This window comes from Rana temporaria, chromosome 6 (assembly GCF_905171775.1).
Source record: "Rana temporaria chromosome 6, aRanTem1.1, whole genome shotgun sequence".
Lineage (NCBI taxonomy): Eukaryota > Metazoa > Chordata > Amphibia > Anura > Ranidae > Rana > Rana temporaria.
This window is the reverse complement of record NC_053494.1, coordinates 26,556,685-26,580,898: the sequence shown is the minus strand read 5'-3', so window position 1 is coordinate 26,580,898 and position 24,214 is coordinate 26,556,685. Positions and strand designations below refer to the sequence as shown.

The 24,214-nt window shown below is 47.3% G+C and overlaps 1 protein-coding gene across 1 annotated transcript in view; it reads left to right on the top strand.

Annotated features, from left to right (window-relative positions):
* The first annotated feature begins 5,304 nt into the window (after nucleotides 1-5,304).
* The window catches only part of CASKIN1 (CASK interacting protein 1), a 258,277-nt gene continuing 239,367 nt past the window's right edge, over nucleotides 5,305-24,214 (top strand). The window contains exon 1 of the mRNA XM_040356493.1: nucleotides 5,305-5,701. Coding sequence (XP_040212427.1) covers nucleotides 5,608-5,701 — 94 coding nt within the window. The 5' untranslated portion in view covers nucleotides 5,305-5,607. The remainder of the gene's footprint in view (nucleotides 5,702-24,214) is intronic.

The window sequence follows — 24,214 nt, the reverse complement described above, 5'->3', positions numbered from 1 at the left end:
GGAGAAGGTATTAGAAGGAGGGGCTGTTTGGCATATTTATGAGGTTCTTAAACAATCCCCAGCAAAAAGGGTCTGGAAGGGGGCAATTCACCTTATAAATAGACACGAGTCATGCCAGCAGGGGCAGTCAGGTGGAAGATGGAGATAAAGTGCTGAGGAGGCTGTTGGTGGCCCTTGGGGGTGCTGGAAGACTCCCCCTACAACACAGGGAGAAAACCCTTCCTGGAGGGACGGGAGCAAGTGAGAGGACAGCAGGAGCAGGTGAGCACAGCCGGGTGGGCTGGTGAGAGTCAGTCTGGAGTACTGTGGAGAGAGTGTCAGTCTAGTGAACTACGGAGAGACGTTAGCCTGGAGGGCTAGTAAAAGGGGCAGCTGCAGCCAGGCAGGTTGGCAGTGCCTGAAGAGGTTACTGGGATCAGTGGCCACAGGAGGAATGTAGCTGGATACTGAACTTTCCTACACAACCAGGGGCCTCGGGTTCCTGCCTGCAAAGGGCAATTGCTAAACCTAAACGGTGCCAGTCAAATCCATCACTGTGTGCCAACTGGGTTTCTGCAAGCAAGTGAGTGCTGGAGGAAGAAGTGGAGTGTGTATAGAGACTGTATATAGGAAGAGTTGTCTCTGAAGTTGTTCTGAAGTCAAGTGGGCATCCCATAATCTCTAGTCCCTATCCAAATTTATATCACTCAATAAAACAAAAACAAAAAAAATTCATGGACTGTTCTCTGACTCTGAGTGCCTGTGGAAATTTGGTGTGCCTGGCTGTGCAGGGTGGAGGATCCCATTCTACTTGTGGCTCCTTGCGGGGTGCGCTACATTTACAAGGTCTTCCGTGAATGGCAGCGGTGCCAAGCGACCCCCTGTGGTCAATGTGCAGACCCACCTTGTCCTACTTCTTGAGAATGAAGACATCTGCCATGGACCAGAGGCCAGCCTGCTGACTTTACAGCTTTATGCTTCGCTCATACCAGTGTTTTGCGGGAACGTGTGCAAAATTGCGCACTTTCCCTCAATGCATAAAAACGCGCTGTCACTTTGCAGATGCGTGGTGAGGCCATTAATTCTTACTGACACCCCCATACACTTTTAAAACACGCGTGTGTTCGCAAGTGCCAATTAAAGCATTGTACGGCAGTACCGTGTGATTTGGTGCCATGCTATATTGAAAATGGGCAGGTACCTTTTTGTGGGTTTCTCGCAAATTGGGCAGTTTATTGATAATAATGGGTTGCCCTAAACACGACACGTCAAAATACGCAGAATTGCATTAGAGCTGCACAATTAATCGTTAAAAACGTGATTTCGATTCAACCCACCTGACGATCTCCAATGCAGAGTTTGTTAAATCTTTCATAAAACAAGTGGAGAGACTTACAGTATCTACTCGCTGTCAAAAGAAAATATCTGAAAATATTCTTTAACAGGAAACATTGTAACTAATGCTTCCTTCTTAGATCAAAGCGATACAAATCTGGGCAGCCTGCCAAGTTTATAACAACATGAAACATTGTAACTAACTTCCTTCTTAGATCAAACTTCTGTGTGTAAATGCAGGAAGTTTAACCACTTATAGCCAGATTCACGTAGTTTGGCGTATCTTTAAGCCGGCGTAGCGCAGCTCATTTGCACTACGCCAACGTAAAATAGAGAGGCAAGTACAGCATTCACAAAGCACTTGCTCCGTAAGTTACGTCGGCGTAGCGCAAATGGGCCGGCGTAACCCCGCCTAATTCAAAGTAGGCATGTAGTGGGCGGGCTACATTTAAATTAACCGTGACCCCATGTAAATGAAGGCCGTTCGTACGGCGCATTTGCGCGCATGCTCAGAATCACGTCGCAAATACTCAATGCTTTTGACGTGAACGTAACCTACGCCCAGCCCCATTCACGTACGCTAACGCAAACGACGTAAAATACGACAGCTGTTCCATCGTCTATACCTTGCATGGGCTACGCCATCTTTTTGGTGGTTTATCTTTACGCCGACGTATGTCTTACGTAAACGGCGTATCTTACTGCGATGGGCGTACGTACGTTCGTGAATCAGCATATCTTGCTCATTTACATATTTGACGCGAAAATCCACGTACACGCCCCTAGCGGCCAGCGTAAATGTGCACATAGGATACAACGGTGTAGGAGACTTACGTCGGTCGTATCTTGGCCAAATTTAAGCGAATTTGCCACTCTTCTATAAAGGGCAGATTTGTGGAGAGCACGACTGATAGTTATCCTGTGGACAGATTCTCCCACCTGAGCTGTGGATCTCTGCAGCTTCTCCAGAGTTACCATGGGTCTCTTGGCTGCTTCTCTGATGAATGCTCTCCTCGCCCGGCCTGTCAGTTTAGGTGGACGGCCATGTCAAGGTAGGTTTGCAGTTGTGCCATACTCTTTCCATTTTCAGATGATGGATTGAACAGTGATCCTTGAGATGTCCAAAGCTTGGGATATTTTTTTGTAACCTAACCATGCTTTAAAATTCTCCACAACTTTATCCCTGACCTGTCTGGTGTGTTCCTTGGCCTCCATGATGCCGTTTGTTCACTAAGGTTCTCTAACAAATCTCTGAGGGCTTCACGGGAACAGCTGTATTTATATTGAGATTAAATGACACACAGGTGGACTCTATTTACGAATTAGGGGACTTCTGAAGGCAATCAGTTCCACTAGGTTTTAGTTAGGGGTATCAGAGTAAATTGGGCTGAATACAAATGCACCCACACATTTTTTACATATTTATTTGTAAAAAAAAAAAATTTAAAACCATTTATCATTTTCCTTCCACTTCACAATTATGTGCCACTTTGTGTCGGTCTATCACATAAAATCCCAATAAAATACATTTATTTTTTTGGTTGTGACATGAGAAAAATTGGAAATGTTCAGGGGGTATGAATACTTTTTCAAGGCACTGTATATAGGGATCAGTGTAGTATACAATGTATCATTGTATGACGTTATATCATTTATATACAGTGGCGGCTGGTGCTCAAATTTTTTTTGGGGGGGGGGGGGGTGCAAACGAAAATAAATTGCAGCCTCACTGTGCCCATCAAATGCAGACACTGTGCCATCAATTGTCACCACTGTGCCATGCCATCAAACGCAGCCACTGTGCCATGCCATCAAACGCAGCTCCTGTGCCATCAATTCGCACCACTGTGCCATGCCATCAAACGCAGCCACTGTGCCATGCCATCAAACGCAGCCACTGTGCCATGCCATTAAACGCAGCCACTGTGCCATCAATTCGCACCACTGTGCCATGCCATCAAACGCAGCCACTGTGCCATGCCATCAAACACAGCCACTGTGCCATCAATTCGCACCACTGCGCCATGCCATCAAACACAGTCACTGTGCCATCAATTGTCACCACTGTGCCATGCCATCAAACGCAGCCACTGTGCCATGCCATCAAACGCAGCCACTGTGCCATGCCATCAAACGCAGCCACTGTGCCATCAATTCGCACCACTGTGCCATGCCATCAAACGCAGCCACTGTGCCATCAATTCGCACCACTGTGCCATGCCATCAATTGTCACCACTGTGCCATGCCATCAAACGCAGCCACTGTGCCATGCCACCAAACACAGCCACTGTGCCATGTCATCAAACGCAGCCACTGTGCCTTTGATAAATAGAGAGAGAGAGAGAAAGAGAGAGAAACAGAGAAAGAGAGATCTACAAAGAGAGAGAGAGAGAGAGAAGAGAGAGAGAGAGAGAGAGAAAGAGAGAGAGAGAAAGAGAGAGATCTACAGAGAGAAAGAGAGATCTACAGAGAGAGAGAGAGAGAGAGAGAGAAACAGAGAGAGAAAGAGAGAGAAACAGAGAAAGAGAGATCTACAAAGAGAGAGAGAGAGAGAGAGAGAGAGAGAGAAGAGAGAGAGAGAGAGAGAGAGAGAGAGAGAGAGAAAGAGAGAGAGAAAGAGAGAGATCTACAGAGAGAGAGAGAGAGAGAGAGAGAGAGAGAGAGAGAAAGAGAGAGAAAGAGAGAGAGAGAGAGAGAGAGAGAGAGAGAGAGAGAAAGAGAGAGAGAGAGAGAGAAAGAGAGAGAGAGAGAAAGAGAGAGAGGCCAGTGTAATATGCAATGTATCAGAGAGAGAGAGATCTACAGAGAGAAAGAGAGACAGAAGAGAGAGAGAGAGAAGAGAGAGAGAGAGAGAGAGAGAGATCTACAAAGAGAGAGAGAGAGAGAGAGAAGAGAGAGAGAGAGACAGACAGACGAGAGAGAGAGAGAGAGAGAGAGAGAGAGAGGCCAGTGTAATATGCAATGTATCAGAGAGAGAGAGAGAGAGATCTACAGAGAGAAAGAGAGAGAGAGAGAGAGAGAGAAAGAGAGAGAGGCCAGTGTAATATGCAATGTATCAGTGTATGATATGATATGTATATAGGGATCAGTGTAGTATACAATGTATCAGTATAGGACATTATGTAAATAAATATATATAGTGATCAGTATAGGACATTATGTAAATAAATATATATAGTGATCAGTATAGGACATTATATAAATATATATAGTGATCAGTATAGGACATTATATAAATATATATAGGGATCAGTATAGGACATTATATAAATATATACAGGGATCAGTATAGGACATTATATAAATATATACAGGGATCAGTATAGGACATTATATAAATATATATATAGGGATCAGTATAGGACATTATATATATATATAAATATATATATATAGGGATCAGTATAGGACAATATATAAATATATATAGGGATCAGTATAGGACATTATATAAATATATATAGGGATCAGTATAGGACATTATATAAATATATATATACATATATATATATACGGATCAGTATAGGACAATATATATATATAAATATATATATAGGGATCAGTATAGGACATTATGTATATAAATATATATATAGTGATCAGTATAGGACATTATATAAATATATATATAGGGATCAGTATAGGACATTATGTAAATATATATAAATATATATAGGGATCAGTATAGGACAATATAAATATATATAGTGATCAGTATAGGACAATATGTATATAAATATATATATCGTGATCAGTATAGGACAATATGTATATAAATATATATATCGTGATCAGTATATATGACATGATGTATTTATCGGTGTGGTCGCAGAGTGTGCGGAGGCCCCGCCCCCTGGATGCAGCTCGGAATGAGTGCAGCCAATGGTAGGTGTCAGGGAGGGGAGGAGGGATCAGGAGACCGGTGGGGGTGATTGCTCCGCTCTCTCTCCCTCCCCCTCCTGGCCGCTCAGTGTCATCTCACTCCGCTCACTCAGCGCTCCTCACCCGGGCTTACCCCCCCCGTGGCCCCCCGGTTCCCCGGCCCGGCTCCCGAGGATGAGGATGGTGATCGCCCCCCGGTGTGCCTGGCTCCTCCCGGCTGGAGGTGTGCTCTCCCCCCAGCAGCAGAACATCTGACCCGGTGTCCCCATCCATCCATCCGTCTCCCCGTCCTCCTCCTCCTCCTCTCCAGGGAAGGATGTTGGGGCTGTGAGGACCAATCGTGCTCCGCCAGGATCTGCCCTTCCTCTCCGGTACCCAGCTTCGTCCTCCCCCCGGGCACAGCGCTGAGGATGGGGAAGGACCAGGAGCTGCTCCAGGCTGTCAAGGCTGAGGACCTGAGTATGGTGCAGAAGCTGCTGCAGAGACCCAAGGCGGGCAAAGCCAGTGAGTACCCACCCAACTACCTACCTACCCCCACCCAACTACCTACCTACCCCCACCCAACTACCTACCTACCTACCCGACACCAACACACATACCTACCGAACTACTGTACCTGGATAATGGGATTATATGGGGGGTCCTATGAGATCTATATTGGAGTGGAAGAGATCTATAATGGTGTGATCTATACTGGGATTGGGGGGGATATATAATGGTGGGATCTATACTGGGATCTATAATGGTGGAATCTTTACTGGGATTGGGGGGGGGGGGTGATCTATAATGGTGGGATCAATACTGGGATTGGGGGGATCTATACTGGGATTGGGAAGGGGGTTATACTGGGGGGAGTGATCTATTATGGTGGGATCTATACTGGGATTGGGGAGATCTATACTGGGATTGGGGAGTGATCTATAATGGTGGGATCTATACTGGGATTGGGGGATCTATAATGGTGGGATCTGTACTGGGATTGGGGGGATCTATAATGGTGGGATCTATACTGAGATTGGGGAGGGGGGTTATACTGGGGGGAGTGATCTATAATGGTGGGATCTATACTGGGATTGGGGGATCTGTAATGGTGGGATCTATACTGGGATTGGGGAGGGGGGGTTATACTGGGGGGGGAGTGATCTAAAATGGTGGGATCTATACTGGGATTGGGGATCTATACTGAGATTGGGGGGGGGAGTGATCTAAAATGGTGGGATCTATACTGGGATTGGGGATCTATAATGGTGGGATCTATACTGGGATTGGGGGATCTATAATGGTGGGATCTATACTGGGACAGAGGTTGTTGTTTATATCAGGGTGGGGGTGTTCTATACTGGGATTGGGGAGATGCTCTGTACTGGAATGATAGGGTGATCCATAATGCTGGCATCCATACTGGGGGGTTATATTGGGGTGAAGGTGACCCATATTGGGGTGGGTGATCTTCATTGGAGTGGGGGTGATTTATATTTGAAGGGGGATCTATTGGCATGGGGGCAGCAATGCAGGCAGCAGTCATTGACAGCATGGGGGGGGGGGGGGCACATGTGCAATGGATCCAGGAAAGGGTGATCTATATTGGGGTGGTGAGGTGATTTGTATTTGGATGGGGGGTTGATGTATTTTGGGGTGGGGGCAGCAATGCAGTAGCTGTCAATGGGAGCATGTAAGGTGGGCACACATGTGCATTGGGGGTGATCTATACTGTGATGGAAGGTGATCTATACTGGGATGGGGGTGATCTATACTGGGATGGAGGGTTATCTATAATGGGATGGAGGGTGATCTATATTGGGATAGAGGGTGATCTATACTGGGATGAAGGGTGATCTATACTGGGATGAAGGGTGATCTATACTGGGATGGAGGGTGATCTATACTGGGATGGAGGGTGATCTATACTGGGATGAAGGGTGATCTATACTGGGATGAAGGGTGATCTATACTGGGATGGAGGGTGATCTATACTGGGATGGAGGGTGATCTATACTGGGATGAATGGTGATCTATACTGGGGTGGGGGGGTGATCGATACTGGGATGAAGGGTGATCTATACTGGGATGGGGGGGGGGTGATCTATATTGGGATGGGGGGGTGATCGATACTGGGATGAAGGGTGATCTATAATGGGACGGAGGGTGATCTATATTGGGATGGAGGGTGATCTATTCTGGGATGGGGGGTGATCTATATTGGGATGGGGGGTGATCTATATTGGGATGGGGGGGTGATCTATATTGGGATGGGGGGTGATCTATATTGGGATGGGGGAGTGATCTATATTGGGATGAGGGGGGTGATCTATATTGGGATGGGGGGGTGATCTATATTGGGGTGGGGGGTGATCTATATTGGGATAGGGGGTGATCTATATTGGGGTGGGGGGTGATCTATATTGGGATGGGGGGGTGATCTATATTGGGGTGGAGGGGTGATCTATATTGGGATGGGGGGTGATCTATATTGGGATGGGGGGGGTGATCTATATTGGGATGGGGGGTGATCTATATTGGGGTGGAGGGGTGATCTATATTGGGGTGGGGGTGATCTATATTGGAATGGGGGGGGTGATCTATATTGGGATGGGGGGTGATCTATATTGGGATGGGGGGTAATCTATATTGGGATGGGGGGGGTGATCTATATTGGAATGGGGGGGTGATCTATATTGGGGTGGGGGGTGATCTATATTGGGGTGGGGGGTGTTCTATATTGGAATGGGGGGTGATCTATATTGGGATGGGGGGGTGATCTATATTGGAATGGGGGTAATCTATATTGGGATGGGGGGGTGATCTATATTGGGATGGGGGGGTGATCTATATTGGGGTGGGGGTGATCTATATTGGGATGGGGGGGTGATCTACATTGGGATGGGGGGTGATCTATATTGGGATGGGGGTGATCTATATTGGAATGGGGGGGGTGATCTATATTGGAATGGGGGGTGATTTATATTGGGATGGGGGGGTGATCTATATTGGAATGGGGGGTAATCTATATTGGGATGGGGGGGTGATCTATATTGGGATGGGGGGGGTGATCTATATTGGGGTGGGGGTGATCTATATTGGGATGGGGGGTGATCTATATTGGGATGGGGGGGGTGATCTATATTGGGATGGGGGGTGATCTATATTGGAATGGGGGGTAATCTATATTGGAATGGGGGGTGATCTATATTGGGATGGGGGGGTGATCTATATTGGAATGGGGGTAATCTATATTGGGATGGGGGGGTGATCTATATTGGGGTGGGGGGTGATCTATATTGGGATGGGGGGTGATCTATATTGGGGTGGGGGGTGATCTATATTGGGATGGGGGGGTGATCTATATTGGGGTGGGGGGTGATCTATATTGGGATGGGGGGTGATCTATATTGGGGTGGGGGGTAATCTATATTGGGATGGGGGGTGATCTATATTGGGATGGGGGTGTTCTATATTGGGATGGGGGGTGATCTATATTGGGATGGGGGGTGATCTATACTGGGATGGAGGGTGATCTATATTGGGATGGGGGGTGATCTATATTGGAATGGGGGGGTGATCTATATTGGGGTGGGGGGGTGATCTATATTGGGATGGGGGGGGGTGATCTATATTGGGATGGGGGGTGATCTATATTGGGATGGGGGGTGATCTATATTGGGATGGGGGGTGTTCTATATTGGAATGGGGGGTGATCTATATTGGGATGGGGGGGTGATCTATATTGGAGTGGGGGGGTGATCTATATTGGGGTGGGGGCACACATGTGCAGTGCACCCAGTACATGGAGTGTGGGTGTCCCAGCTGTGTATATGATGACAGTGTTGTATCACAAGGTGCCCTGTCACCCTTTACATGTACCGTACTTTACCCCCCATTGCAATTCTGCACAGATCAGTAGGTGATCTAGTAGAGCGGTTGCAGGCCACGCAGGGTTAATAGAGCTGAGCTCGGCGGCGGGGTCCCTCCTGGCTGGGAAAGGGGCGAGAGTAAAAACAAGAGCCCTAATCTGCATCAGTGGTAGAGAGATGGATGGGTGAGGGGCGTCCCACGGTGGCTGTGATTGCTGCATGATGCAGAGTGGGAGGGGACAGAGCTGGGATGGAGACAGATTGGGGTCTTTCGGAAACACAGGACCCCCCTTCCCCCCCTGGATGTGCATTGGATCGGCCTCTTCCTCTTCTATGAGCATCCTTGACAAACCCAGCCGGATCTACCAGATCCCAGATCTGATTTTATATTCCATCCTATCCAATAGAGAGAAGACTGGTCAGGATCCGTGTCTCTCGTACTCTTCTCTGTGATCAGACTGGCTCTTGAAGTATCTAGAGTTGGTCATGTGGGAAGCAGACCCATGAGGCTCATCACATGCAATACAATCTGATTGTACAATCCCCTTTAAGTCACTGTACACAATACAATCTCCTTTATAATATCCATACACTAATCTGATTGTACAATCTACTGTAAGGTTACCATACACTATACAACCTGATTGTGCAATCCCGTTTAAGTGATTGTACAGAATGCAATCTCCTTTAAATCACTGTACACAATGCAATCTGTACAATCTCCTTTATGATGTCCATACACTGATCTGATTGTGCAATCTACAGTAAGGTGTCCCTACACTATACAATCTCCTTCAGGTGATACCGATTGCATTGTATACAATGGGCTAGATTCATAGAGAAGTTACGCCGGCGTATCAGTAGATACGCCGTCGTAACTCTGAATCTACGCCGTCGTAAAATGTAAGCGTATTCTGGAAACCAGATACGCTTAAATTAGGCTAAGATACGACCGACGTAAGTCTCCTACGCCGTCGTATCTTAGGGTGCATATTTACACTGGCCGCTAGGTGGCGCTTCCGTCGATTACAGCGTAGAATATGCAAATGAGCTGGATACGCCGATTCAGAAACGTACGTGCGCCCGGCGGATTTTTTTACGTCGTTTGCGTAAGGCTTTTTCCGGCGTAAGGTTGCTCCTGCTATATGAGGAGTAACCAATGTTAAGTATGGACGTCGGGACAGCGTCGATTTTTGCGTCGTTTGCGTAAGTCGTTCGCGAATAGGGCTTTTTGCGGAAATTACGTTCACGTCGAAAGTATTGACTATTTGCGACGTGATTAGGAGCATGCGCACTGGGATACGTTCATGGACGGCGCATGCGCCGTTTGTTAGAGACGTCATTTACGTGGGGTCATGTTTTATTTGCATAAAACACGCCCACCTCTTTAGAATTTGAATTTGGCGCGCTTACGCCGGCAGATGTACGCTACTACGCCCTAAGTTACGCCGCCGTAACTTAGGGCGCAGGTTCTTTGTGAATCCAGCCCCAGCCTCACTAAGTTACGGTGGCGTAGCTTATAGGAGATACGCTACGCCCGCACAAACTTACGGCGGGCTATCTGAATCTAGCCCAATCTCTATTATGATGTCCATACACTAATCTGATTGTTCAATGTACAGTAAGGTGACCTTACACTATACAATCAGATTGTACCGTCTCCTTTAGGGCTCAGGCAGCCAGGGGGCAGCAAAATCAGATGGCTGAGCTTTAACCCCTCCCCCCCATGAGTGAGTACATGCAACCACAGCAAAAAATATAGCGGCATTTTTCTTTCAAGTGAATACAGGTGCACCGCAGCTTCGTGGTTGGTTGCCGTTTTCATTGGTTACATTTGGTAGCGAGGAGGCGACATCATCTCTACGCCACCTCTGAAAAGCAATCCACTGCAAATCGCTTATCACAGGGCGGCAAGGGCTACCACATGCATGAGTGAGCCCTTATAGTGGTCACCAGGGCCGATCCGCCCTATAGGCTCACTATTTATTATTATTATTGACACCTGCAGCGGTCCCATAGGGCAGTGTGAACTGTCTGTTAGTTCTATGCGATGCTGAAACCGGCACTGGAATTGCACTGGTTCCCGCATTGCGCTGGTGTGAGCCGACGCTGCAATTGCGCTGGTTCCTGCAACACGCTGGTGTGAACTTTCACTGGAATTGCACTTGTTCCCGCATCGCGCTGGTATGACCCCGGCACTGGAATTGCACTTGTTCTTGCATCGCGCTGGTATGACCCCGGCACTGGAATTGCACTTGTTCTTGCATCGCGCTGGTATGACCCCGGCACTGGAATTGCACTTGTTCTTGCATCGCGCTGGTGTGACCCGGCACTGGAATTGCACTGGTTCCTGCATCGCGCTGGTGTGACCCGGCACTGGAATTGCACTTGTTCCTGCATCGCGCTGGCGTGACCCGGCACTGGAATTGCACTGGTTCCGGTGTAGTGTCACAGTTTGCTGCCTATCGTAGAATGCTGCGGAAGTCACGTGGCGGCCAACTGCGCATGCGCGATGCGTTCCAAACGCAAGGGTGATGCGTTCCAATGGATTTTCGACAGTACACACCAGCGAACCCGGCATTCAGGGCGACGCTCGCTCGGCCTCCTGGCTCTTTTTTTAACATCCTCCAATCCACGGGGATGTTAGGGAAAGAGCCTGGATGCCGGCCGAGGTTTCACTGGTGTGCACTGTCGTGAATCCATTGGAACGCATCGCATTTGCGTTTGGAACGCATCGCGCATGCGCAGTTGGCCGCCACGTGACTTCCGAAACATTCTAGGATAGGCAGCAAACTGTGACAATACACCGGCACCGCGCTGGTGTGACCCAGTACTGAAATTGCACTTGTTCCCGCATCGCACTGGTGTGACCCGGCACTGAAATTGCACTTGTTCCCGCATCGCACTGGTGTGACCCAACACTGGAATTGCACTGGTTCCCGCATCGCACTCGTGTGACCCGGTACTGGAATTGCGCTGGTTCCCGCATCGCACTGGTGTGACCCAGCGCTGGAATTGCACTGGTTGCCGCATCGCACTGGTGTGACCCAGCACTGGAATTGCACTGGTTGCCGCATGGCAGTGGTGTGACCCAGCACTGGAATTGCACTGGTTCCCGCATCGCACTGGTGTGACCGGTACTGGAATTGCGCTGGTTCCCGCATCACACTGGTGTGACCCGACACTGGAATTGCACTGGTTGCCGCATCGCACGGGTGTGACCCGGTACTGGAATTGCACTGGTTCCCGCATCGCGCTGGTGTGACCCGGCACTGGATTTGCACTGGTTCCCACATCGCTCTGGTGTGAACCGGCACTTAGTACAGGTTCACATTGGTAAAATGCGAAGACCCTATGGTTCCCGCATCGCACCTGAATCGCACACTGGGTCACACTGACATCTGCGTACCGCTGGGGGTGTCAATGTAAAGTTAATGCCACACCCAGATCAGTTCGCAGATCGCACTGTGACCTGTCAAATGGCGCAGGAATCGGTTTAAACCCAATGCGATCTGATTCCAGTTCCGACCAAAAAAAGGGGTCTGCACCAATGCGATTTCAGCCATACCGTTTGTTTGCACCGCACAGACATCGCATGTGATCTGCTAAGCAATGCGATGCGAATCACATGCAAAGTCTGTGATCTGCACAAGTGTGAACCCAGCCTTAGCGCTCTGAATTGAGACCAGTACACACTATAGAGGGATGTGCTTTGTTCATATTTCATGTCTGAGGTTCACTTCTCTCTCTCAATCAACATTGACTATTTTTAATCCTTACGTTGATAGCATTAGTAAATAGACAGGAAAATGTATCATTTTGGCTTTTTTAAAACCCATTTTTCACTTACTTCCTGGTTTCTAGGCCTAGGCAAATAATGTCATACATCCCAGGAGTCTTCAGGAGGGGAGGGGTTTTCTCAGCTAAGCACAGCCTTCTATCTGCATGCCTGAGCTAAGAACAGATGGATTCCAGGAAGTAAATGCTACATGAATCATCTGCCCTTGGGCTTAGGTCACACCATAGAAATGCAGTCAGGATGCGAGTCTTTTCTGCATGCGCGCTTTTGGTGCAGGCCCAGTGCATTCCCCCCCCGGAAGGACATGTGTGTTCCAGTGCATTTTTTGTGCGTTTAGGTGCGTTCCTAAGGTTGCCACCTGTCCAGGATTCACCCGGAATGTCCTGGGTTTGAGTCATGTGTCTGGGTTTCAGGCGGACTGAAACCCGGACACATTATTCAGACTGGACCATGGCTTCCCAAGTAACCAAGATAGCCACACACAAATCTGTTGCCACTCAGGAGCTGTGGGGGGGCTGTCTGGGGGCAGGTTTGGCATCACTGGGGGGCAGGGCGATGATGTCAGTGAGAGCAATTTGGCCACACCCACTGTTCACTGCGAGACGCTATGCACATCGCAGTACTATTATCCTTGGGTTACCCAAAGGTGCCCCAGACCGCTAAAATGTATGGGTTTGGCTTGAAGAAAAGGTGGCAAACCTATGCGTTCCAGTGTTTTTTTGATGCTTTTTACAGAGTTCCAGTGCAGGAAAAATGCAGCATGTTCTACTTTTTTTTTTTCTGGAACTGCAAGCACTGGTGTGAACTATGCCATAGACTCGTGAGTACCTGGTGGTTGGAGTCACTCTGCAGGGCCAGGACCCCGGTACGTCCTATTTAATATTACCACCATAGGCGTGAGCACAGGGTGTGCCGGGTGTTCCCAGGCACACCCTAATCACCCTGTGCAGCATAGATTCCCCCTACTACGCTAGCCCCCCTTCCCCCCATACAGCAGCTAGCTTCCCTTCTCTCCTCTCCCGGCGGCTGATGCTGCAGGGATGTTTTAGGATGAACAAGGGGAAGGGGCCGGTAAATATGTAATTTACTGACCCCTTCCCTTTCTGAATGAACACAGTGAGCGATCGGTAGTGTGTGTTTGAGCTTTGGGGCGCACACCCTAATGCAATAGGCTGTGCACACCTATGATTACCACATTCTGAACTATGTAAGTCATCTCAGACTCTATTTACCCACACACCTTTAAGCCACGCCCAATATTTATTGCAACTTAAACCACGCCCAATGTGTGCGCCGCAGCTTCTTCTTTCGCGCTACATAGGGGTGCCCACTTTGGATCTTGCACACAGGCTCACTGATTTCATGGTAAGGCCCCTGGCCCTAAGTTAGGGATTTGGAAGTGAACTCCTGTATTACAAGTCGCATGTGCAAACGCATGAAAAAAACTGAAAATAAGGCCTCTAATTGGCCTGGCTATAGGTATAAATGGGGGCGGAGCCCTGGGGTTTGCTGCCCTTGCCCTGTCCTGCTGCGGTTTTGCGTCCGTATCACGACGCAGCTTGCACGCCATCCATACAGAAATGACAGCAGAGGTGACCAGCTGGGTAGCGCTCTGGTGACGGGTCATTTCAGCCTCCTCCGGCACTTTAATTATTGGCTGTGTGAGCAATCCCAGCCCCCCCCCCCCCCCCTCCCAGGAGCGAGCTGCTCGCTAGACTGAGCAAAGCATGCCATCAGCATCAGAAGCTGTGCCGCGATGACAGGGATCTGCTACTGTTTTCTCTTAATATGCCACAAACTTTACACGTTTATTGGGTCAGCCGCTGCCATTGTCATAGGCTTTTCCGCTAAACGGCAGTCGCATACGTCTTTCTGTTTGGGTATTAAGCCAAATCTCACCAGGCCGAGCAAAGATGTCCGACACGTGTGTTTGTATTTCCTGCTGCTAAACTCCACCTTGATTGCAGTGTCATTAGGATGGCTGCATTGCTATTTCTGTAGAGGAAGCCGGTGATTTATGGCTTAGTGTCGCTGTGCCGCTATGAAGAAGAAAGCAATGTTTGTGCTGAATGAAATGTGAGGTCTGGCGCACCTAAAAGCGGTATTATTTTCAATGGATTCCGTCACAGTAATGTGAGGCTTTCTCCCTGGTGTGGAGTGTCGTGCTCGCCCCCTCCCTTGGACTACAGGAGAGTCAGGACGCTCTCTACGTTGCAGATAGAGAAAGTGGCTGTGGGCCGGAATCAGAAAGAGATACGACGGCGTATCTCCTGATACGCCGTCGTATCTCCGAGTTCCGACGGTCGTATCTATGAGCCTGATTCATAGAATCAGTTACGCATAGATATCCTTACAGTGTCTTACACCGTCGGATCTTAGGCTGCAATTCCAGGCCGGCCGCTAGGTGGCGCTTCCGTATTATTACGCGACGAATATGCAAATGAGGAGTTACGCCGATTCAGAAACGAACGACCGCCCGGCGCTTTTTTTTTTACGACGTTTGCGTTCGGCTTTTTCCGGCGTATAGTTACCCCTGGGTCTGTGAGGCGCAGCCAATGTTAAGTATGGCCGTCCTTCCCGCGCCGAGTTTTGAAATTTTTACGTCGTTTGCGTAAGTCGTTCGCGAATACGGATGGACGTAATTTACGTTCACGAAGAAAGCAATGACGTCCTTGCGACGTCATTTAGAGCAATGCACACTGGGAGATTTTACGGACGGCGCATGCGCCGTTCAAGTAAAACGTAAAAAACGCAGGGTCAAGGGAAATTTTAAGAAAACACGCCCCCTACATCCCCATTTGAATTACGCGGCCTTACGCCGCAACACATACGCTACGCCGCTCTAACTAAGGGCGCAAGTTCTTTGTGAATAATGAACTTGCGCCCAAGAGATACGTTACGCGGGCCAGACAGATACGCCAATGTATCTGAATCCGGCCCTGTGTGTTTTTGGGTGTTTTGACTCTCCTCTAGTCCAAAGGAGGGGGCAAGCACAACACTCCACACCAGGGAGAAAGCCTTGCATTACTGTGTGGAGTTACAGACAGAAGAACAGGAAGTGAGGATTTCTCAGAAGAAATAAGGGCATTTAAAAGCAAAATGGAAGGATGAGGTAAGTGAAGGAGGACTGCACTAAGGTAAAGGAAGCTATTTAGGGGAAAAAAATTGTACCTTTACAACCCCTTTAACTACCGCAGGAAAATTTTACCCCCTTCATGACCAGGGCATTTTTTGCTATTCAGCACTGTGCTACTTTATTGGCGATTGTGCAGTCATGCATTTATGTCTCTTCTGTATGTATCTGGGCAAAGTAGAATATTATTACATCATTTTTCTCTCCAGGTCGAATGTTATTTACTGTATTTACACAGAGGAGAGTGAGTCAGGAAAGTTCCATGTTATGGCCACTAGATGGCGCTGAGGATTATAGGAAATAGATATGTGTTTCCTATGTTCATCAGCCCCACCTAGTGGCCATAATGCTGTAATTTCCCAAACCACATTTTTTTTAGTAAAAAACACTCAAAATAACTTAATGACTTTTGATTTTTCCCCAGTTTACAGCGTTCTATGATTTCTCGTTTTTCTAAATGCACCCTATGGTATCTTCTTTATCATATTCTGGCAGAAGAGCGGTCCATGTTGTTGTAAGCAACTTGGCAGTAGCCATGGGCGACACATTTCTTTCGGTATCTCATGGTTTATAATATGCCTATAGGAAACAGATTCTCCTTTTTAATTTTTTTTTTTTTTTAGTTCATTATTGAAGATTAAAAAAAAAAAGTCAACCCACCCATAACCGTCAGTTACAGTATTATGTTGCAGCAGGAGGAGGGAGACTTTGTGAAAGAGGGAGCTAGAATTGCCAATCCCCGGTAAATGCGGTCGCTAGTCTGCGCACACTGGCACTGGATTGACTGTATCTTATCATCTGATTGGTTATGTACAGTACTACAGTCCTTCTTTCAGATGCTCTGTGTAGGGCCCCCTGGTGGTCAGTGCTGGAAGGGTTAAATACACGGTGGAATTGTGGATTGCGAGTAACGCAGTTTACGAGCATTTTCCCAAAACAAGCTATTTAAAAAATAAATAAAATCCTGACTCGCTTTGCAAGCTTTGTTTCGCAAGATTCAAGCCGCTGGGGTGTGCAGTACTGCATTTGGCCAGAGGTGCGGGGGGGGGGGGGCTCAGAGAAGCTCGGAAACACTCCGTTCCCGAGTGTCTCCGAGGGTTTCCTGTGCCCCCACACCTCTGGCCACATGCAGGACTGCATAGAAAAGCAGTGGCTGTGGAACGGATTATCTGAGTTTCCATTATTTCCTATGGGGAAACTCGCTTTGATATATGAGCGCTTTGGATTGCAAGCATTCTTGTGGAGGGAATTATGCTAGTCATCCAAGATATTACTGTATACGGCTGATCTGCATTGTGTTTTAAATTGTAGTAAATATTCAAAGATGATCGATATCAAGACAATATTTTCACAAAAATGACACTAAAATTATTATTAGTGGACACAAAACATAACAGGGAACCTTTGTGAATTAGCCATGTTTCAATAGTTTTTTACATTTTATAAAAAAAAAAAAAAAAATTAAATGTTGAGTATTTTGCAATTATTTTATTTTATAATTTTTAAAAATTATTTATTACAATATTTAATTATAATTTTTTTTATAATTTGTTATTTTCTTACAGGACAGGGAAGCCTGTAGCTGTGGATGGGGGGGGGGGTCACAGTGACAGGGGGCACATGGGGGGGGGGGGGGGGGGGTCACAGTGACAGGGGGCACATGGGGGGGGGGTCAGAAGCAGGCAAAACAGGGAGGGGGATTTCTGTCAAGGAATCAATTATAGGAACCATGCCCTGTTTCTGTGTCTCTACCCATAGCAGCTGAAAGCCAGCAGGAGGGGGAGAAACTGGCTTTTAGCTGCTGCAGAGAACCGCAAAGGGCATCCTTCTGTAATTGCCCCTCCGCACCATTTCCCCCTGCTGTTCGGGCCCACTACAGGAGGACTGGTGGTCCCTCCCTATCCGCCGCAATGCAGCAGCCCATAGAGCCCACCTTCACCCCTTCTTTTCTTTACTGGCCTGCCCTCCTGTACTGAGGTTCTTCATCAGTGGCATACTTAGGCCCTGTACACACGATCGAACATGTCTGCTGAAACTGGCCTGCAGACCAGTTTCAGCGGACAGATCCGACCGTGTGTACAGCCTAGCAGACAGGTTTCCAGCAGACAAAAGTTTTAAAGCATGCTTTAAAACTTATCTGCTGGAAACCCGCCCGTCCGACATGTCCGCTGGTTAGTACGCTTAACCAGCGGACCGAAATCTCCCGCATGCGCCGAATGGATTCGACGCATGCGTGGAAGCATTTTACTTCCTGGTTTGCGGACGTGGCGGCGTCAACGTCACCGCCACGTCACCGCGCTGTCTGTCCGCGGGGATTTTGGTTTGATGGTGTGTACAACCATCAGACCAAAATCTCCTAGCAGACATGTCCGATGAAAACGGTCTGCGGACCGTTTTCATCGGACATGTTCGAGCGTGTGTACAGGGCCTTAGGGGAGCGTGGGGTGCAGACAACACCAGGTGTTGGCACTCTGGGGGGGGTCACAACTTTATTTTTTTTGCACTGTGCAACTGTCAGATAGGCAGTAGCGGAACAGAGCTGCTAGTAGAAAAGATCCCAGCTGCAAAAGATGATCGGGAGCACCCACCGCAGGGTGTCGTTTGGTACCTTCGCCCTGGGCACTGGTTGACCTTGTCTCATCACTGTCACCTTGTCATATGAAGCTCCAATAGAGGCTCTGTCAGTCCAGGCATGGTTCACTGTTATCACCATCAGGAAATCTGCCTCGAACAATGCACCCATCGAGTGTATATACAGAGGATGGGTCCTGCAAAGAGACTGGAGGAGGTCAGCAGCACTGAGATGCAAAAAAAAAAGTAAAAACTGTATTTCCTAAAAATAAATAAAAACGCATCAAAAATTGAATCAAAACTCGCAGGAAAACGATTGTAGTTCTGACCATAACTGGGCTTTAGCAAACCTAACGTCACATAGTTTGGGCTTACATCTATTTTACAGGGTCAGTCCACTCACCGTATACAAGCCTGAGCAGCCCGAAAAAATCTCTTTGGCATTCGAGTCATGGCTAGTCCAGCATGTCATTGTTGAGTGTATGGCAAATGACAGCCGGGCCTTATTTTTAGAGTGATTTACGGTTGCTTTGATTAGCGTGGGCTAATATTAGACACGGGATGGTCATACTTTGTCCACACAATGCTCCCACATCTCTTATCCTCTCTACATTTCCAGCATCCAGCGGACTGGCACACTTCACCAGGAGATTATAATCCGCTGATTCATCAGTAGAGCTAACGACGTGTGTGCTCCATGTTGCGTAGAGGAGACATTCATCCTATTACTGTTAATAGTTGGTGCTGGGGAGGGGGGGGGGGTTCCATGCCTGGAGATGGTCATTTTGCAGTCGTGCTAAGCAGTTTTGTTTTATGAAATGTCAGAGAAGGGGCACCTGTATATAAAAACAAACTGTGCAGCTCTTGAGTAATGTTCTTGCTATAGATGTAGGCCATTTGCATACCTCTCAAAGCCTGACTGGAATACTCCCAGGACATTGCTATATGAGGCCTAGTCGTTACTGCTCACCATCTCCATCACAGGAATGAGCTCTTTCTCTGATTCAAACCCCCTCACGTGCTCTTTCTCTTCCTTGATGCAGTAGCTCTGCGCTCAGCCTATGCGCTTTACCATAAATTTTGCGGCGTTATTCGGCCGCTAGCGGGGTGCTTTTACCCCCTCCCCGCTAGCGGCCGAGAAAGGGTTAAAACCACCGCAGATTACCTTTGCCGGCGGTATAACCGCGGTGCCCCATTGATTTCAATGGGCAGGAGCGGTGGAGGAGCGGTATACACAGCGCTCCTTTAACGCTCCAAAGCCCTTGGGGCTTTCACACTGGGGAGACAGCAGCGGCTGTTTCAGGTCGCTTTGCAGGCGCTATTTTTAGCGTTATAGCGCCTGAAAAGGGACCCAGTGTGAAAGGGGTCTTGGCAATACCCTAGCAACGTCCTGGGAGTATTCCAATCGGGCTTTTGGAGGTAAAATATGTAAATGGCCCCCACTTTTAGCAGAGGCATTGTTCAACTTTAGTCTGAGCTGCACAACTTGTTTTTATCTACAGGTGCCCCTTATCTGCATAGTAATTTTTTTTGTAAAGGTGAACTAAACCTTAAGGGGGAGCATATGGGGGCGAGTAAAAATTTGTAAAATGTGCAAGTGTAAACACGGTCTAAGTACAAAGGAAAGTTTTTGGAGTGCCTTGATCACAAAACTGACTGAAAACAATGAAAGTTCGTTTGTGGAGTAATATACTTTAGTTTATGTAAATTAAATTTAACTGTGTTGATACCCTCTTGGCAGGAGTAGAGCTGTTTTTCTAACCTACAGCAGGAAACTGACTGGAATTTCATCTGTTGCCACGGGCAACGCTAACTTTGGGTTTGAGTCTTCCAAGGGCCTGAAGAAAGGACTTTAGTTGCCATAGAAACCAGTCAGGTTTCATTCGGCTAGTGCAGTGTGGGAGAATCCATTGGGAGCGAGATGTCAAAAATGGGCCTTGTTTATTGATGTGTTGCCCACACAGACTGTGTTGCTCTTGGCAGCTAAGTAATCCTGACTGGTTTCTATAGCAACTGGAGTTTTTCCTTCAGGCCTGTGGAAGACTTATGCCCACTGTTAAGCTGTGTAAACAAGGGCCTGAATGTTGGGTGGCATTTGCCAGTTCAAAAAAAAAACAACTGTCCGACAGTCGGCCAGTGTGTATGTTGTTCGGCCGGCTTCTGTCAGATGTGCATGCTGGAGAACCAGCAGCCGACCGACTCTCGATCAGCGCTCTCAGCCAATGGCAAAGAGCGCTGGTCGGAGTGTCTTGGGGGGTGAGCATCCCCTTGTCAGAACACAACAGCTCAGTGTGGAGATGGCTTTACTAATGTTAGATCGTTAGTACAGCGACTCCGATCGGAGATGTCAGTTTTCTTTCGTGCAACCCAAATTTCTAGGCCCCTTTCACTCGGGACGGACTCCGCTAGTTCAATGGGGGATAGCTTTGTTGATCCTTGCTGAGAAGGCGGATGACAGGTCCGTCTCCGCTCACTGTGCTTGGACGGACCTGTAAGAGCCCCGCATGTCCGTTTTCATTCGATCCCATCTGCTGGATGGATAGTGTTGGATTGTATCGCCATCTGTCTATTTTCAGTGGATCTTGTCAGATCGGATGGCAGACAGGTGTCAGCGGACACATCTCCGCTGACATCCGCCTGCCCATATAAGTCAATTTGTGGCCCGCTCGGATCTGCCTGGAAAACAGACAGGCAGATCCAAGCGGGTTTATCGTGTGTACCAGGCTTAAGTGTTGCCCGTGGCAACAGATTAAATTCCAGTCAGATTCCTAGAGAGTTATAGTGAATTAGGCACCATTTACACTTGTGCGATGCAGGAAGGCACTCAATGTCACAGGCATTTCCACGTTGCACAAACAAAGTGTGTCTTTCATTGTAAATGGCACCCCAATACACCTTGCTAAAGTGGGTGAGAAATGTAATGTAACAAATTACCATACATTTTGGTGTTGTGCAATTTTAAAAACGCAGTCATGCACTGTGGTAGGTATCCCATTCAATTGAATTGGCTGCCCTAACGCACATCACACAGGTGTTAATTGAGCCTTATGGTATAAGCTTTTAGCAGGTTGCTATGGGTAACACAAACAGGTCTTCCCTCAGCCAGTTTGATGATGGCTGCTCCCCCTTTACGCTGGCGAGGTACAGCAGCACCTATCTGGTTACCATTAGAAATATTTAGTTACACTCAGCCGTATGTTGCGTGTGGGGCACAGCTGGCTGTGAAAGAGATTTAAGTAGGATAGATAAATGCACCTTATCCTCTTACATAAAAGTATTTAGATCCCCTGATCTCTGACACTTGTGGAGTACAGTCAGCAGCACGCCTTGTTTGAATGAGCCCGTAGCTGACGGAATGGCTCAGAAACAGCGCCATTCACTCCGAATATGGAAACACTTAGCCATGGGGACGTTCACTTTAAAGGGTGATTTCATCTATGCAGGTAAGGGACGTCTGTAGATAAAAACAAACTGTGCAGCTTTGACTAAAGTTGAATAATGCCCTTGCAATAAATAGGTGTAGGCCATGTACACAAATCCTGAAGCATGACTGGAATACTCTCAGGAAGTTGCTAGGACGTTACTAAGTGAGGCCTAGTATTACTGTTCACCTCCTCCATCAGTGAGCTCTCAAATGCTGAGCTACTGTGTCTGGGAAGAGAAAGAGCATGTAAGAGGGTTTGAATCAGAGAAAAGGCTCTTCCCGGTGATGGTGGAGGTGAGCAGTTATGCTAGGCCTCACTTAACAACATCCTGGGAGTATTCCAGTCAGGCTTCAGGATGTATGCAAATGGCCTACATCTATAGCAAGAGCTTTATTCATCTTTAGTCAAAGCTGCACAATTTCAACACTGTGGACAGTGTTTCTAACTGGACAGGTATCTAAGTGTTGACGGTGACCATTTTGTGCCTGAACCAATATTGATTAGTGCATTGTTTACTGATATCCAAAATTAAGAGGGTGCCAACATATGTGCAACATTTTACAGAGTACAACTATTATGCTGGTATAACCCCTTCCTGAGGAGGCCATATACAGTAAAACCTTGGATTGCGAGCATAATTTGTTCCAGAAACATGCTTGTATTCCAGACACTTGTATAGCAAAGCAAATTTTCACATAAGAAATAATGGAAACTCAAATGATTCGTTCCACAACCATTTATTCATAGGTCCTTTAGTTTATAAACCATATAAAAAGATTATAGCAATGTGAGCAGGTTGTGTAACCAGAAAATTTCCATCCACAAATGGAAGCCTCCGCAAGGGGATTAGAAGCAAAATCCAGCAGGAGCTACAGAGTATAAGGCTTCATTTCCACTGGCGTTTTTACAGCCACTGTTGTTAGGCTTTTTTACAGCTTAAAAACGCCTGTCCATGTTTATTTTGTAAAAAAAAAAAAAAAAAAAAATTTTTTTTTTTTTTGTGAGCTGCAGCTTTAAAAATGCCGCGGTCGCGTTTTTGAGCGTTTTTGCGCGTTTTTGCGCGTTTTTGAGCGTTTTTTAACGTCTGGCGTTTTTACAGCTCTACTCTGGAGCTTCAGAACGCCCTGGTCCCGCGTTTTTTTTACAGCTCAAAAACGTCTATGCCACTTGCAGCTCAAAAACGCCTATGTGGGAATGAAGCCATAGAATAACATGGACAGGCGTTTTTAAGCTGTAAAAAACGCTCAGAAACGTGGCTGTAAAAACGCCAGTGGAAATGAGGCCTAAAAGAGAAGAAATGCGCCTCTAAGCGTAGCAATGTGTTGCTAAATGTTGTACCTTCATTAAATGTAACCATATTGCTACACTTAGTGGCGCCTCTCTTCTCTTTTATACTCATTTGTGACATGACGCTACTTGTATATCAAGAGATCGCCTGTATATCAAGTCAAAATGTGGGTGGATCCACCTATGTTGAGGGGAACCCTATTGGGGACTCTGATGTAAGAGATGACACTGATGTAAGGGGGACTGAAATGGGGACTCTGATGTAAGAGAGGACACTGATGTAAGGGGGACTGTGATGGGGACTCTGATGTAAGGGGGACTCTGATGTAAGAGAGAACACTGATGTAATGGGGACTCTGATATTGGGGGAATTTGATGTAAGTTGGACTGTGATGGGCACAAATAGTTTTGTACATTATTTTCTTTGTTTTACTGAAAAGGGGTTGTAAAGGTAAAACATTTTTTCCCTAAATAGCTTACTTTACCTTAGTGCAGCCCTCCTTCACTTACCTCACCCTTCTATTTTGCTTTTAAATGTCCTTATTTCTTCTGAGAAATCCTAACTTCCTGTTCTTCTGTCTGTAACTCCACACAGTAATGCGAGGCTTTCTCCCTGGTGTGGAGAAAGCCTCTTGAGGGGGGAGGGGGCGAGCAGGAGTGTCAGGACACTTACTAACACACAGCTCCTTTCTCTATCTGCAAAGTAGTGAGCGTCCTGACTCTCCTGCTCGCCCCCTCAAGAGGCTTTCTCCACACCAAGGAGAAAGCCTTGCATTACTGTGTGGAGTTACAGACAGAAGAACAGGAAGTGAGGATTTCTCAGAAGAAATAAGGACATTTAAAAGCAAAATGGAAGGATGAGGTAAGTGAAGGAGGACTGCACTAAGGTAAAGGAAGCTATTTAGGGAAAACATTTTTTACCTTTACAACCCCTTTAAGTTCTTTCTCTGT